Source organism: Chlamydotis macqueenii, chromosome 2, assembly GCF_036417535.1.
Source record: "Chlamydotis macqueenii isolate bChlMac1 chromosome 2, bChlMac1.mat, whole genome shotgun sequence".
NCBI lineage: Eukaryota > Metazoa > Chordata > Aves > Otidiformes > Otididae > Chlamydotis > Chlamydotis macqueenii.
The window spans coordinates 51,839,039-51,856,866 of NC_141557.1; the positions used below are offsets into that span (position 1 = coordinate 51,839,039).

At 41.6% G+C, this 17,828-nt stretch overlaps 1 protein-coding gene across 4 annotated transcripts in view; it reads right to left on the bottom strand.

The window, feature by feature from the left end:
* Positions 1-272: 272 nt before the first annotated feature.
* The window catches only part of BMPER (BMP binding endothelial regulator), a 153,666-nt gene continuing 136,110 nt past the window's right edge, over positions 273-17,828 (bottom strand). For all 4 annotated transcript variants that reach the window (XM_086742977.1, XM_086742976.1, XM_086742975.1 and 1 more), the window contains 2 exons: positions 10,937-11,067; positions 273-2,203 (listed from right to left, as the gene is read on the bottom strand). In XM_086742977.1, the coding sequence (XP_086599103.1) occupies positions 2,022-2,203; positions 10,937-11,067 (313 nt within the window). In that variant the 3' untranslated portion in view covers positions 273-2,021. The remainder of the gene's footprint in view (positions 2,204-10,936; positions 11,068-17,828) is intronic.

Consider the following 17,828-nt stretch of genomic DNA (forward strand, 5'->3'; position numbering starts at 1 on the left):
TTCTTCCGTCGAACTGATGCTTTAAATTATTTTAATGACTGCCATTTTGTATTTTAACTCCTTGGACCAACTGCAATTGTTCTAAATTTCAGCTTTGCCATTCAGTTGTCACATGAGCCACATAAAACTCTTCTAGTTTCCTGCTCTGATGGGATCTGCACATTTGCAATTCTGCTTCCCAGTGCACTTGTGTATGCGGCTTCGAAACCCTCTCTGCCAGTAAAACTGAATTGTTTGATTGTTCCGAGAAAATGAACACAAAGGGGACATAAAAAGATCAAGCTGAGTTTACTTAAGATTTGGATAAATGTCCATGGTACGGTCCTGGCATTATTTGCCCAGCTCTTTTTAACACTGTGGTGGTGCAGCATTCCGGATAGCGTGGTGCCTAAGCTAACCGGGCTCACTCAGCATCTTCCTCCAGGATGGGATCGCAGACAGGTTGTATAACCCAAATGTGTTGCACTGACTCACTCACTGTAAACTCAGACCCTGCGAAACTTCCCAGAGAGTGAAAAATCAGAGGAGAAAATTGTTCAAAGCATGACAACGTGCAATTTCAATGCAAGGCATAATGGAAGTAGCTGTGTGGGAGGATATTACTTCATTATAAACCTAAATCAGATGCCCAAAGATTTCTGTCATCTCCAGAGACCGTTCCATCAGGCTCTACAAGAGGTTTTCCAGTGGAAGAAAAATAGCACTCCCTCCCTTAAGGCTTGAGAAAGTCGTATGGCTTTTTAAACAGTTCCTAATGAAATCCCATATTATTGTTTCTCCCCTGGGAGACTTCAAAAGTCATGCAAACTTCACAGAGCCCACATGTTCATAAACCTCAAGCAAAAGACCAGTAAAGAAATAAATTGCAATTCTCCAATTAGCACTTGACATTCTCTACTGGTTTTTTGATGGGGTGAATTTGTCTTTCTTCTAAACCATGCTGATAAATGAAATGAGTTACTAAACCCAGCATTATTTCATGTTTGAAGGCATACTGAAATCAAACACTCCAATTCACAGAGGGATTTGCTTTCTGCATATTTTTGGGGGAAATATGAAACAAACCCAGCAGTTTCAAACATGTTGCAGGGGCTAATATGTACATGAATATTTTCCTCAAGCTCCTTATTGTGTATTCACAGCTACTGCCAAACACAACAACAGAGACAGGGCATTAGGATATGAAATGGGAAGTGGTCAAATTTTCAAAGTGAGTTGCTGGGTGCTGAACACTTCTGAAAATCTGGCCCCTGACTCTTTGGTGCCATTCCAGAAAGAAATATCTCTAGGCTGGCAGGTGGCCAACCAGCTTTGGAAATCCTTTTGTACAGTTATTTCAGTAAAGCATAAAAGCCGATCCCCTGCTTTCTCTGCCTGATTAAGGACTGTCACCAATCACTACGTAGCTCTAAGGTACGCATGAAATATTCCTAGATAAATCCTCCATCTCCAGAGAAATATGTTTCCTGTACAACTGTAAATCCAGGTTCTGTGTTGAAACTAATCCAGTCTGGCAGTGCTACGGCCCTAGAAAAGTTTCCTTGGAAATGACAAACTTATGCATTGGCAAAGTCATCCGATCTTTTTATGCCACTATATTATATTAAAAACACCTGGTTTATTTATACAATGACTTACAGATCAGGGTCCTAGAAATAATAATACATAAACTTTATAGCAAAAAATATACATATAATAATTCATTCTTCTATGATATATAGAAATGATGTATATTTGTCTGTGTGGACATGTATATAAATATATGGGTTGTAATTATGTTCAGGGCACTTGTGTATAGATATGTGTATCTACATACACACAGTATACGTTTATATATCTTTCTAGGTGCCACGTGTGTATACATAAACACACATAAATACACACACAGGAGCATATCTGCACTCTGTGAGTGGGTGCGTACTTTGCAGAATATGCACACAAACAGCTGGAGTCCTTCACTGGCTGTGAGCATTAAAGGGTCAGCAACTCCCACTCTAGTGTCCGCGGAAAGAGAACTACTGTCATCGCTGTGGGCACAGGACTGGCTTGATGCATCTTCCTTTGTGAAGAACTAAATTTGCTGGACAGTGGCACCCTGCAACGCAGGGCTTGTTGCATGGGCCAATCTCATTCCAGTTGTCACATGTTTTGACGCATCCTGGACCACAGGTATCATAAACTGCACCGTGTTTACACTGGGTTGCTGAAAGGCAGTTAAAAGGAACAAAACATGCATATTACAAAGAGTCACACAAGGAAAGTTACCTCTCTGCTTGGCTTCTACTGCAAATATCAAAAAGCATATTTTGTTATGACAATCAGAAAGGAAAAAATCACTTGTAAAAAGATTCCGCTATATTAAATGCACACGTCTTAACATCACAAATAAAAAGGTGGCAAAATTCCTAATCAAAAAGGTGTCAAGTTCCTAGCAGCTTGAACATTTTGAGAATTTTAACACAGCTGACAGTATATTGAACACTGGAAGTGTTCAAGGTCAGGCTAGGATGGGGCTTTGAGTGACTTGGTCTAGTGGAAGGTGTCCCTGCCCATGACAGGGGGGTTGGAACTACATGATCTTTAAGGCCCCTTCCAACCCAAATCATTCTATGATTCTATGATTCTACAATTCTATATAAAGCTTTGGCAAGGTTTCTACCTATAAGCAGATCTATGCTTTGTATTTGAGGCTTAACAGTGTTTATTTATTTGTTACAGTGCCTTTTCTCAAAGATTCCTGAAATATTTACAAGGACAAACAGTCCCACTCCTACGGAAAGAAGAAGAGAAAGGAGAGTCATTCACCACATCAGACTTTCTATTCCTAAGATTATATTTTCAATATTGCACATTGCCACAAATCAAAACAATGCTCTTAATTCAGCAGTACCATTTCTAAAAGAAAAAAAAAAATCATTTCTTTCCATGCTTTATGCTATTTCACCATGGGATCACTGAGAATGAGGATTCTTGTACTTAATGATTCCAGTATCTATTCATTGATTTATGTGGTTGACAGTTCAATGCATTTCCAACATAAGAGACCACTGAGGGTTCAGCTAAAAGCACTATACCCCCTCCAGATCAATATTTAAACTCTTCACATTTTATATCCTGCCTTTTTAGTATGGAGAATAATACATGGTTCAATAGTGAATAAAAGCCTATTATTCTTTCTAACAGCTGTGCCAATGACAAAATCAAGTACTGATAAAATAGTTTATAGATGGTAAGGGACTCTGAAGCATCCAGAATCATCTCTTGCTAAATACAGAGAGGTGGTTAAGAAGGTTTCTTCTATTTCAAGAGAGATTGAAGGTCCAGGTTTTTTAAAGAATAGTTCTGTTATGGACAGAAAAATGCTGTTTTCTTGTGAGGATTGGCCTTAAAGTGCCATTACAGTACTGTTATTATTCATAAAGAGAAAATAAGAAGAAATAAATTGATTAAAGACATATAAGAGTGTATCACAGAGGATGGAAGTCTTTGTGCTAAGGCATCATAAACGTAAGGAGTTTCTGTTCACCAGTAACAAAGTGATCTTCAAAATAGCATCAGCTTCTTGCAAGTTTTACTTCTTATGCATCTTAGGGTATTTATACATATGTGAAAAGCCGCCCTCAAGAAGGAATTCTGGCAAGAATACATACAGAGTTCTCAGGACACAGATATTAAATAAGCAAACAAAAAAAAAATTTGAAAAATTTGATAGTACAGCAGAAAATGACCGGGGAGTTACAAAGAATCAACAGCTGAATATTAGATAGATATTGGATATCAGGTAGATATTAGGAAAAAAAAAAAGCTTTCTAGCTTTAAGCATGAGAAAGCACCGGAGCAAGCTACCTAAAAATTCTGTGAAACATCTTTTATTGAACATCATTTTAGAATAGGTTGGAAAAAACATCTTTCAGCAATGTTCAAGATAGGCTTATTCTGCTTATGGTCATAGATCTTTTGAGAATTTTCTTCCAGCTTTACATTTCTGTCTTGCTCTGCGTAATAACTTTCATGCACAATGAAGAAGGGACTAAACAAAAGGGATAACTAGAATGAAATTTAAATGAAACGGGTGAGAAAGACACACAAGGTGGGAAAAAACACACAAGAAATATTGAGCATATAGGAAAATGTTACATTGACTCAAAACTCTGCACTTACATACTATTTTAAGAATAGAGATTGAATCTCTGTAAGAGTGGAAACGAAAATGTGCAGAGCTTCCAGGAGCTTTGCAAATAACCCACTGACTGTCTAGAAAAATAGACCAAGCTTTTCAAAGACTGATAGTGATTGTCCACACACAACGTGAGTTATCTTAAGAGGGCTTTTGTGCCTCCTCTCTGAAAATTAGTTTCACTTCAAAGGATCTCTAATTGACCAACCACAAACTGAAACATTAGGCTTCAGTACATGCAGCTTCCATATAAAAAGGTCTGCGAGTTTCAGTTTTTAGGCTGTGCAATTTTCATCCCACAAAGCTTTACTGCAGTAACAGCCAGCCCCTTCGTTCAGCCTGAGCTCTGTTTGGTGCCTCAGCTGGTGGGTTTGAGGAAAGTTGGCCGAGGTCTCCTTTCCACTTCCTCAACTCTGCCCCAGAACAAATGAGAATATATTACAGGCTGCCCTTGGCAGCCATGGCATCTGTAAGTACTCTCCAGCTCTGCTCTACCACACATGGATGTGTTGTGTCAAAACACCTCCTTCTCCTTCAGATGATGCCATGATGACTTTATTTTCTGCTGTAGGGAGTCTGTAATGGTATTATTAACTTGCTGTCAAGGGAAAAATCTGAAAAGTACAATGGCTGCTGTTTAAGTTCCCTGGATGGCTTTTATTGTTGAGTGCTTCAGTCGTTAACATGTGGTGTGAATGATCCAGAACATTCCACTTCATCAACAGTTTAAAAAATAAAAATAAAGACATTCTGCAGTAGGCTTCCTGGGGACTGCTGAAATGAATCAGTACCATGTAAACATGGAAAACAGAAGTGATGCCTTTGCACCCATCTTTTGAGGCAAATTCCTTTCTTAACAAACTGAGCTCTGTTAGTAATAACTTCCTTAGTGCACTAGGAAAAAAAAAAAAATCCAACCCCAAAGTACAAAAGTTACTAATAATATTGCATTTTGCAACATTACCAGCCCCAACAGGATTTTTCCACTCTTCTTCTAGAACATATGTTTGGCGTGACACATGTGAGCTTCCTCAGACCGCTTTCTGAGCTGGTGGGATGATAGCCAGCTCGAGTCCAGAAGCCATATAGTCACATAAATACAGCACTGTGCATGAGCTAATAAACCCAGCTTAATAAGGCTATACAGTTTTCAGACTAGAGCTGGTTTATTCCAGGCAGTTTGGCAGTTTCACAGAGAAGGCTTGTATCTGTCTGCGCCTGTCTTTGTAGACATGGCCGTAATTATTTAGGAGGAGTTCTTGTTCTCCAACACAAAAGCCAGAATACCTAACATGGAACTGCTGAAGGATTCCCTTGGTAGATGATATCTGGTAAACCTGGTTTCATAGAAAATTCTGAGCTAATATCTGTGCATCAATGAATCATACTGCTTCTTCTGTCGTTGTTGCACTGTTTGGGCTTTCAAGGTAGAACATTCAAACTGAATGTTACTCGTAGTACTTCCAATTCACAGCATCTCCTTCTAACACAGTAGAAGGCAGTAGATCTGGGCACTGACCTTCTAATGATACAGTTGTGTTAATCTTTTCAACTTTCAGTTTTTAATGAGTTTCCACTGAAAAGTCAGAATACCAGGGAAAAAGAGTGACTTTGACCAGAAAATTCCACAGCAGAGAAGAGGGGATCCAGGAGAGAAGAGTCAAAATCAGATATACACTCATCCTCCTCTAGTTCAACCAATCACATAGGAAAAAGAGAAAACTGTTCTGTTTTTATGAGGCTGTTGGAACATGTCAGCACATCAATGCTACCATGTGCACTTTGCACTTTATTATAGTTCACATCTGCTTTTTCTTCTTCCCTGTATAGCCATGCCCATGGTAGGGAGTTATTGTCATCTGCCATCCTTGAGTCTTCTTTCTCTCAGTGTCCTCAGAAATTCAATGTTAAATTACGATCACCCAAGGTCTTTCACTACCCCACATTACTTTATTCCACTTTATAAACTGCTTGCTTAGCCTTTCTTGGGCAAACTCATCTTTTTTCTATCTCCTTTCCTTTTAAAATCTCTTCCTTCCATTTGTATCCTTTCTTCTCCCTCTCGCATGTATCACTTTCTCTTATTTCTTCTTTCCCTCCTGCTGGCTCTCCTGGGTTTTTTCTTCTCCTTCGCACATCATATTTTTTCCCATGCCCATCTTAACAGATCTCACTCCCCACTACTTCCATGGAAACCCGTATTCCTTTCCAAACCCACTCAGTTCCTGTGCAGATCTCACCAACCGTTTCCTACTGTCACCATTTTCCTTACTCATTAGTTTCTTCTCTTCACCCCTCTGGTTAAATGACAGCTGACATTTCCCCTACCAAGCCGACCTCAAAGGACAGAAAAACTCAAGCAGCAGTATTTCACAGAGGACTTAGAGCAGGATATGCTGCTGCACTGGAGGAGGAGGAAGAGCACGTAGGGAACAGGACATGTAATTCAGCCTCCTGAGCATCCTGTTTGGCTGGCCCTCCAGACAACACAAGCTTTCTAAAGATTATATAAATGAGCTAAGTGTACAGCAGTTAGGGTAGAGGAACTGGCAACCACACAAGATCTGGTTTTACAACACACAAAAGAATAATTAAAACCTGACTTTACTAATAAGCATACTCCATTTTCATCAGAACACAGCTCTTCCAAGTATCCCACTAGCTATGAAATGTCAAGCAGGAAATGAAAGTCACAGAATGCTAAAGTTTTATTACGGATATATTGTTTCATACCCAGGAACTTTTATCCATAATTAGGACACAATAATTGTAACTACATTTTTTGTAACCATTTTTTGGGCAAAAAAAAAATTAAGTTAAAGATTCAAATCCTGATGCTGGCCACTGGTAACATATGGAGTGCAGGGGATGCACTTTAATGCTTACTGTATGATTTACTGTAGAAGATGGTGCTACTTGTTTGACATTGGATGCTTAAGTGTTTGTGAGGGTACTTGACAGCTTATCTATATTTTCTGCTTAAGAAGATTTCCCCCTTCCCTCTAGAAGTCTGTACTGAGTTTAAAAAACTTGGGTAGATTTAAACACTTCTTTCATTAGCTTTAATGGAAGATGTGTGTTTAAATTCTTTCATAATGTTCTCTCAAGGTCTGTTTTTGCCTCAGAAACTTTTCTTGTCTTTGGTAAAATGCCAGAAAAAATTGTGAAAAGAAGCCTCAATTAAGTCGTGATATGCCAACACTTGTATAAACTACCTAAGGCAGGGTCTCTAGTTTTTATTCTTTTTACAGCATCTGCCACAGTGAGGTCTCAATCTGAAGTATTTTGGTAAAAAAAAAAAAAAAAAACCAGGATGCTTGATTCAGGTTCTGCATAGATCTGCTACCAGATCAATAAATTAAAATTACATACATTATTAGTGCTGTCTGAGACCACATCCTTGAATAGGGCTTTCACTTAGTGACACCCTGTTTGGATTGGTCTGTTCCCTTGTAAAAAAAAAAAAACCTGAGCCTTTCGGGAACAGTCAATCAAATGTAATTTGCTCTGTCACTCACCCATCCCTGTTATTGTGCCTTCAACAGAAAAGGAAATTGAAGTTGAGAGAGTAGACCCTGAGCCACACACAATCACCAAAATGGACCACAGAGTAATAGCTCTTTGACCAGCACTGAGTATCCTTCTCTCATCTTTTTTTCCAGCTACTGTCAATTACTTTACATAAATCTGAATACATTTCCAGACAAACCGATGCCATTATAGAATGTTCTAAATTAATGAGACCATCATCAGAGGAAATATTCATCTGCAATACTGCATTTTACTTCAAGTGCCCATGACCGCACGCCACCACTTCTCATGGAAATAATTACTCACAATTACTTGCAATTAATGCAGTCCTAATCATGTGGGGAATCCATTTCAAGTACCAAAAGTAATGCAGGTCTGCATTTTAATATCCCTATTAAATACATTCTTTCTCCTTCCCTTGTTGAACCTACTGCAATTATATATGCATGTTGTCTCTGGAAATACAAATATGCTTTAACAAGAGGTCAAAGGAGAGACAACACGGCAGGGCACAGGCAGTCCAGGAGGTTCCTGGAATGCGTGGATGACAACTTCCTCCTGCAGGTGATAGAGGAGCTGACAAGGAGGGGTGCCATGCTCAACCTTGTGCTCACCAACAGGGAGGGGCTGGTGGGGGATGTGAAACTAAAGGACAGCCTTGGCTGCAGCGACCATGACATGGTGGAGTTCAAGATCCACGGGGCAGCAAGGAAACTACATGGCAAGCTCTCTGCCCTAGACTTCAGGAGGGCGGACTTCGGCCTCTTCAGGGACCTGATGGACCAAGTGCCATGGGAGGCAGCCCTGGAGGGAAGAGGGGCCCAAGAAAGTTGGTCTATATTCAAGGAGCACCTCCTCCAAGCTCAGCAGAGGTGCATCCCGATGAAAAACAAGTCGGGCAAAACGGCCAGGAGGCCGGCGTGGATGAGCAAGGAGCTCCTGGACCAACTGAAAGTGAAAAAGGAAGCCTATAGAGGGTGGAAGTGGGGACAGGTAGCCTGGGAGGACTACAAAGAGGCTGCACGAGTGGCCAGGGATAAGGTAAGGAAGGCCAAAGCCCTGGCAGAACTGAATCTGGCCAGGGATATAAAATGTAACAGGAAGAACTTTTATAGGTACGTAGGGGACAAAAGAAAGTCCAGGGTAAATGTAGGCCCCCTCCAGAAGGGAACTGGTGTCCTGGTTACCCAGGACATGGAGAAGGCTGAGGTTCTCAATGACTTTTTTGCCTCACTCTTTACCGACAAGAGCTCCTGTCCCACCGCCCAAGCTGTAGAAGGTGCAAGCAGGGACTGCGAGAATGAATAACTGCCCATTGTACTCGACGAGCAGGTTCGGGATCATCTAAGGAACCTGAAGGTGCACAAGTCCATGGGTCCTGATGAGATCCATCCGCGGGTCCTGAGGGAACTGGCGGATGAAGTTGCCAAGCCACTGGCTATCGTATTTGAGAAGTCGTGGCGGTCTGGTGAGGTCCCCGATGACTGGAAGAGAGGGAACATAACCCCAATTTTTAAAAAGGGGAATAAGGAAGACCCGGGTAACTACAGGCTGGTCAGCCTCACCTCTGTGCCTGGCAAGGTCATGGAGCAGATTCTCCTGGAAACCATGCTAAGGCACATGGAGAGCAAGGAGGTGGTTGGTGACAGCCAACATGGCTTCACCAAGGGCAGATCGTGCCTGACCAATTTGGTGGCCTTCTATGACGGGGTGACGGCATCGGTGGACAAGGGACGAGCAACTGACATCATCTACCTGGACTCGTGCAAAGCTTTTGACACTGTCCCGCACGACATCCTTCTCTCTAAACTAGAGAGGCATGGGTTTGATGGACGGACCACTCAGTGGATAAGGAGTTGGCTGGATGGCCGCACTCAGAGAGTGGTGGTCAACGGCTCAATGTCCATGTGGAGACCGGTCACGAGTGGCGTCCCTCAGGGGTCTGTGCTGGGCCCGGCCCTGTTCAACATCTTTGTCGGCGACATGGACAGTGGGATAGAGTGCACCCTCAGCAAGTTCGCCGACAACACCAAGTTGTGTGGTGCCGTCGACACGCTGGAAGGGAGGGAAGCCATCCAGAGGGACCTTGACAGGCTGGAGAGGTGGGCCCGTGCCAACCTCATGAAGTTCAACCAGGCCAAGTGCAAGGTCCTGCACCTGGGTCATGGCAATCCCAGGCACAAATACAGGCTGGGCAGAGAATGGATTGAGAGCAGCCCTGAGGAGAAGGACTTGGGAGTGATGGTGGATGAGAGGCTTAATGTGAGCAGGCAATGCACCCTTGCGGCCCAGAAGGCCAACCTCATCCTGGGCTGCATCAAGAGAAGCGTGGCCAGCAGGTCAAGGGAGGTGATTCTCCCCCTCTACTCTGCCCTGGTGAGACCCCACCTGGAGTACTGTGTCCAGTTCTGGAGCCCCCAACACAAGAAGGACATGGACCAGTTGGAGAAGGTCCAGAGGAGGGCCACAAAGATGATAAAAGGGCTGGAGCACCTCTCTTATGAGGACAGGCTGAGAGAGTTGGGGCTGTTCAGCCTGGAGAAGAGGAGGCTCCGGGGAGATCTGATAGCGGTCAGGGGGCCTACAAGAAAGATGGGGAAAGGCTGTTTAGTAGGGCCTGTTGCAATAGGACGAGAGGTAATGGTTTTAAAATAGAAGGGGGTAGATTTAAATTAGAAATTAGGAAAAAATTTTTTACGATGCGAGTTATAGAACACTGGAACAGGTTGCCCAGAAAGGTGGTGGAGGCCCCATCCCTGGAAACGTTCAAGGCCAGGCTGGATGAGGCTCTGAGCAACCTGACCTAGTCAGGGATGTCCCTGCTCCTTGCAGGGGGGTTGGACTAGATGACCTTTTAAGGTCCCTTCCAACCCTAACCATTCTATGATTCTATGATTCTATGATTCTATGAGTTTAAACATTATATGTAATCAACTGTTTACATATCCTGAAAGAAAAAGGCATGTGCTTCTTCCTGAAAGTACATAAAATTAAGACAGGCTGCATTAGAGGTGAAAATTTTTGCAGTGAAGTTAACATCTATAATATGTGATGGTTGAAAATCTTTCCCAGTAAGGTCTTTCTTCATAACTCAGAATGCAACTTCCCTGCTGGTGCAATCCCAGTCCTTTCTAGTCAGTTCATTTTTTATCCTCCTCCACCAGTAAAAGGATAGTAGCCTATTAGCCTATGCACTGGCTTACAAAGAAGCAATCCTAAAATGCTTACCTGCACAGCTCTGTTCCGGTATCCACTGGACTTTCAACCCTTCCCTCTGACAAGCTCGGGCATATGCCAGGAAAGACTCACAGTAGCAGTTTTTATGGACTGGGCACTCACACATGTCTGTCACACAGGACCTGTAGAACAAAGCCCCAAAACAAATAAGCAAGGAAAGCTTTGGGAGATATCTGTCAAAGGTTTGGAGTTGTTTACTTTCCAGTCACATGGAGTTCAATGCCCCAGCAACTTGTGCTAAACGGCAAGAATGTTAAATGTGTCTCTGCTATCACATCCCAAAGGACCATCTCTTTTTTTATATGCTGCTCTGATGCAGAGAAGTCTCAAAAGCACCAGGGAGAGAACCACACAGAAACAGGGAGGTGAGAAGACAACCCAGGAGATATCAGGCAGAGGGAACTGAGACCACAGTGGGAGAAGACAAATTCAATTTTTGCAATGATTTTGTGTCAACACAAGACAAAAACTTCTTTCTTATTCCCTGGAAAGTAATAATTTAGTAATTTTACCAATAATAATAGCAGCAGTGTTAAGTGATGACTTCTGAAGGTAATGATCACATGCCTTTCCATGCAAGGGATGAGAAATGGTACCTCCTCTCCCTGTTACCTCCTGCCTCTCCCCACTTTGAAGGCCTCAAAATAGCTCAGCTATTTCTCAGCAGCGTCACTACTAAATACCAGATTTTAAGAGACTCCAAAGGAGAAGGGATGATGCAGCATAACTGAGCAGTTCTTATGCTAGGAAATCCCCCAGGCACTTGTTAGTACCACCATCTTCTTCCATTGCATAAGATGCAATCATCCCAAAACATGGCAGGGAGTAAAGCTGCTAACATAGCCCTAAGTGAAACTGCTACTGCACATGTCACCACTATATTTCAAGTTAGCTCATCCAGAACGTGTGCCCATTTGGCACAGACCTAAAATATAACTCACAAGAGCCAGTGGATTTGCAGTCAGCAGTTTCTGCATAAGCAAAATGCTTAGACCCTTTTGCAAATGCAGCAATGCAAATTTAGAAATATCGAGTGTCTGAGTATCTACTGCTCCAAGTGGAAACATCAGAAGGCAGAGACAAGGTGTGGGGAAGGAATACTTGGCCCTCTGAAGATCATACTCTCAGTTCCTCTGCTTTCCACTGAAGGTGCTCTATGCATGCACCTTGGGTGTCAATGGGCAAGAGCCCCCTGCTCCATGCATGTTCAGGGACTTCTCCATTCCTGAGAGGACAACATTTGTGAAAGGCACAGATCTTCCAGAAAGACCAAAGGCTGAAGTAAAAAATGAGCTCTCCATGTTAATTGCTCTTGCCGTGGACCAAAAATTCAATTGTCTATAGGAAAAGGATGGATATAGGCTTAATTTTCCAGAAATTTTCACCAAAGTTGAATAGGTAATAGCTTGGAAAAGATACAAGCACTTCAGTCAAAGTAATCAGGAGCCCTAATGCACATACAATGCTTTAGAGTCATTTGGAACCCTTTATTCAAAACTAGGAGAGAGAATTAGTGGTCCTTCAAACATGGACAAGCTTGTTTCTGCATATCCAACAGTGCCCCTTAAAGAGGAGTCTTTCCCCTTGCCTGGGGAAAGTTGCTGTCTATTTCAGTGACCATTCATATGGTTAAACCTGACAGTTCTGTTTGACATTTCCATGAGCTTTTAATCATTTCACTCTCAGTGGACCCACAACATGAAATTACATAAAAATTCACTGTGACAAATAAGTAACATAAGTGCTGATGGAAAAAAGTTACCTGTCTGCCTTTACTGATATATATGTACTATGGATAAACAGAATTGCTTTGGATCAAATACATAACATGTTCAGATTTACAGACCAGTGGTTTTCATTTGAAATAACTTTACTTTCTAGGGACAATGTAATTTTATTTCACTTTAGTTCTGTGGTAGGTCCCTTTACATCTTTCCTAGTAACAGATGTTGCTGTATGGGTATCACAGCTGACAGGTTGCAAGAAACAGATTAGCACAACATGCTTGGCATTGTTTGACATTTTTAGCTGATAAAAGACCTTGTATAAGCACAAAGGGTCACTTCTTTACACAACACACTAACTCTACACTGTTTCCTTTGGCCACAACGTATTTGTGATCTCTTGCTAGCATCCCTGCAGCAGGCAGCTCCATATACACCACACCATTTAGGAGGTGTATGTCTTATTGTACAGTGAAACAGATGCTTGTTTGCCTCTGCAGAAAATTATGGCCACAAAGACAGTCTGTAACAATCTCCACAGATAGAGTCCATTATGAAGATACCATTTCACTATCTTTTTGGTTTTGTGCTAGCCTCTCCTTTATCAATCGCATTTCACTCCTCTCCTCTAAGATTTAGTTATTATTAACGCCCGTGGTGTTTAGAGATGCTTGCCAGTGCCAAGTTGGCTATGTGTTCACTGACTTCCTGCCTTAGAAATTACAAAATTCTAAACCTGAGGTACTTCCTCTGCTTTTTAGAGCATAAATACATTTTTTTTTTACCATTACTTAGAGGGAGATGTCACCTCCTGCACTGAGCCAATGCACCTACAGTTACCTCAGGTGCTTGCATCACATTAGAAAATCTCCAGGCTTACCATCAATTAGCCAGTCTTTTTAATCATTAACATGTTCATGGCAAGGCTAGCACTCACCCTGACAAAGCCTGGGCATGGTCTGGGGGATTAGAGGACAGGGCACCATTCCCTATTTGCATGAGGGCAGCCACACTCTGAGGATGCAGAGAGTTTAGCCCTTACACGCACGTGACCAACATGAGGCCATCAGCCCTTGGCTTTGAAATGGCCTTAGACATCCAGACAGGCTCCAGAGTGAAACATCTCCACTTTGACTGGGATCAGCGCTATTTTCTACAATGTTCAGCATGAGTGTCCACTAAGGAAGGTAGCATGCCACATGCAACACAAACAATCCTCTGATCCATTACACATCTAATTGCTTGTGTAATTTTTATTTTCCTGAAGTGTTTAATCCTGGTGACAGCTGCTGGGCTCAAGCTGTAGGCTTGGCTGAGGAGCAATCATCAGATCAGAGCAGTTTTACTAATGAATGACAATTGCCAATTATTTGTAAGGTTAAATTAATTAATTAATTAAGGTTAAATGAAAAATGATAGTAAAGGAAACTATATCCACAGCTCTAAGCCTAGTCCATCAAAAAAAAAAACTTTTTTTTTTTCCTAATTAAATTCCTTGCTGGCAAGTTTAATGCATTCATATTAATTGTAGTTAGATGGATTGGCAGTCAAGGGAGAGGAGCCTTTTGATATCACTTCTGAAATCAGCAGGCAGCAGGTACGTGGTTTGCTTGATAGCCACCACGAGAGTGAAAGAGCAGTTCTGGGAAAGGACATGGGAAGAAAAAGATATCCATCCTCTGGGGACTGGCTAGAGAGGGGGAGCTGGTGATGGCCCATGGGCAAGCTTTGACTTTAGATCTGTATTTTTTTCAAACGTGATTGATTACTTCTTGTACTTAATTACATTTCTTACAGTTATCGTGTTATAATTGTATTAGAGGGCTATTATGGGATGCTTCACTACGTAAATTTAAAAACTGATTCTTGTGTGCTGTCCTAATCCTTTGCCCTTGCAGAAATCTTTGATATGCCCATAGCTTTTTTTTTTTTTACCCTCTTCAGTGATTGCTACATTTCAAAAATTATTCTCTGCTGCCCCAGATTCTGCCTCCTCTTCATTCCTCCTTTGAATCTGATAAATAGATTCAGTGACACTAACTGCATGTATGCAGAGGCTTATCTGTACTCTAATCTGACCGGACTGTTCGAACAACAGAGAAAGACACTTTTAGTAAAACTTGGGAATTATGCTGACAATGATGCCATACTGACAATTTACCATACTGCACACTAACGGAGACTTTGGGTCTTCCAAGGTATTGTGACTCTTTACCAGGACCAAAACATTTGCTTAAATGAAGTAAAACAGATATCACTGAGAATACATATCAGAAGTTTAACCATTAAAACATTACAGTCGTATAGAAATAATCCCACAGGAAGATTGCAGTGCAAGTTACTTATAAAATGAAGCCATTTTACCAGCTATGGAAACACACACAGGAGACTTCAGGCAGCCTTCACTCTGCCCTCAGTGAAATCATTCAGAGATGCAATGATGTTCTGGTCCAAAAGAAAATTACATTTCTTTTAAGGACATATTTACATTTCTAAAAAATATTCAGCTGTGATGGTGCACTTTATCTGGAGTCTGTACCGGATAAGCACCAGAGCACAGCCAACCTCTCAGTCCTCAACTGGTACCAAGTGTCTCACTGTGATTCCTTTTGATGCCGTCTGTGCTGCCTGAGACAAACACACACTCTGCTGCCACATCTTCAAAGCGAACTGGGTGAGTACACTCCTTCAACAACAGCTCTTTTCCACATTAAACCATGGAAAGTCGCCAAGTCTCACAAAGGGCAAAGAGCAGAGTCCTGTGCTACATGCACTATTAAAAGGAAGAAGAAAAGATCACAGCAATGAAGCCCACAGCCTTAGTCAGTGCCACGCAGCATTAAAAATGCAGATGTTCACTTGCTGAACATTAGGAGTTCCTTTTCCTTTGCAGTACACATAAATCCAAAACCAGAACCGGCCATTTTATGAGGGATTATTTCTTTTTGCCTTTTTTTTTTCACATTTCACAAAAGGAGTGTGATGCAGTGCATTTTTTCAGACCTTCTAGTACGTTCAAGAAGTGGCTCTACGCAGATGGAAAACACTAACATCCTCCTATTTTCACTAGTAGGTCTCAACAGACTTTACAAAAACAGTTAGAGATAGTGCATCACTACATCCATTGTACTTCTGCAAAGAGGCATCAGGCAGTGAAGGGGTTTGTCCTCTATACCAGGGATAAGCTGTACACTTGCAAACTCCAAAGCCTGAAGGGTCATCTACCAAGAGAGGAGAATTAATTTCCAGTCCCACTATCCTGTGAGACAGACTTCTTCGAATAACTCCTTATTGGGTATGCCAAATCAGAGTTTTAGTACAAGCTTGGCCTACTTTAGCACTGGTTACGAAAACAGCCATACTCTACATGATACCCAGTTTGGATTCCCATAATCACACTGGAGTGCTCACAATTCAGCAGCAACACTCAGGATTCATTTTTCCTGACCCAAAATTAGACCTCCTTTCTCTTCCTTCACAAGAAAAACAAAAGCAAATGGTGTCTGTCAGTAGTTATGTTGTCACAAGAAAGTTTGTTTTCGCTGTTTTCCCTACAAAGATTTGATGAGTTGCCATTATTTATGGCCTCAGCTACAGAAGTAATTTCACAAGGTAAGAAGATGAGTCATCTTCTGATGTATAATGGAAAGGCTCATACCGTTGCTATTGAAAGCTCTCTCTCGTCTGTATGTGCATGTTTAATCTTACTGAAGTATTAAACCATGGTATGTAGAGCTGGAGACTTTTTATGGCTTTGAGGCTTGAGATCATTCTCTCTTTCTCCAGAATTTACTAATGTTAACACAAAAGCAGCAAATCATTTTGGAGGCTGCTGAAAACACAGAAGCCCTTACATCTATTGAGTATTTGTTCAAAGCACTTGCCTGGGGAAAAGACTGTTTCATGTAGAAAAAGTGGTCATTTTCAAGGATAACTTCTTCCAAGGGCAGGTAACTATGCCTGCACTCCCTCTGTGCTTTTCCCACACATCATAATGATGGTAATACTGCCTTAAATTGGGGATCTGATAAAGGTGTCCATAATAAAGTTAAATCACCAGTGCCCTGACCCATTTTTCCAGTAAGTGGGAAAGTGCCCAGAAGAAGCGTCACGCAGCATACACGTGCTTTGTACTGGAGACTCTTCCATGGTACCAGAACTCCCACACTGCTGAACTGGCTCCAAACAAACCCTAAAAATGTGGGAGCAGAAAGGGAACTCGCAGCTCATCTTTGGTGAGCAGTGCATAGCAAAACTACTGCAGGCATATGCTTTCCATAGGGAAATCTCATTCCTATAAAGAGAGCATTGGCCATAATGCTTGAGAATATCACAGTTATTTTTGGCAGATTGCAGAGGAGGAGTTTGCAGCAGTAGGCATTTGAATCATGCATTCAAATTTCATCCTGATCCTTGATTTTTGTGCAAATTTGAGTCAACCTTGGACGGTATTGCCCCACAGAGCCAAGCAGGAAGAAATTATAAAATACACAACTCTACTAAAGGGCAAGAGCTGCACGTGATCTAAGATTTCTAGGGCACAGCAGTCATGTTATACACACATTGAAGAGTCCTAATTTAACTCTGAGTGTCATTGTTCCTGCTCCAGATATAGACTTGGCACCCAGGAACAATTAAACAGAATCACAAAAGATATCCACATCCATCCCTGCTTGCCAAGGCACCCTTCCAAAGCAGTTATTTAGAGGAGTTCAGTCAACTTGGGAAAAGGATGTTTTAAATGCAAGTAGTAATTATTGTTGATAATTTCCAACATAGCCAAGACGGACAGCAATTCAATTTTGATCTCTTCGCATATCCAGCTTCTTTAAAAGAAGTCAGAACCCATACGTTCCTCACAAAGGGTAAGCAAACACGGTATTTTCCAGATCCTGAATAAATGAAAGTCCTTGTAGACCTCTGAAAAAGCATGCTGTGCTGCACAATATCACCACAAGCCTATACTATGTGCTGCTAAAAGTATTATCCATAAGCTTTTGGAAAATGCCAAAAAGAGTGCTGCATGTGTATTTTTAACCTTTATATGAAAAGCATGCTGTGCCAAAATTGTGTTTTTATTGCCTTAACATTACCCACAATAATATGGTAAAATAAACAATGAAATACTCTGGAATATTTTCTAAAACTGAATAAAACTG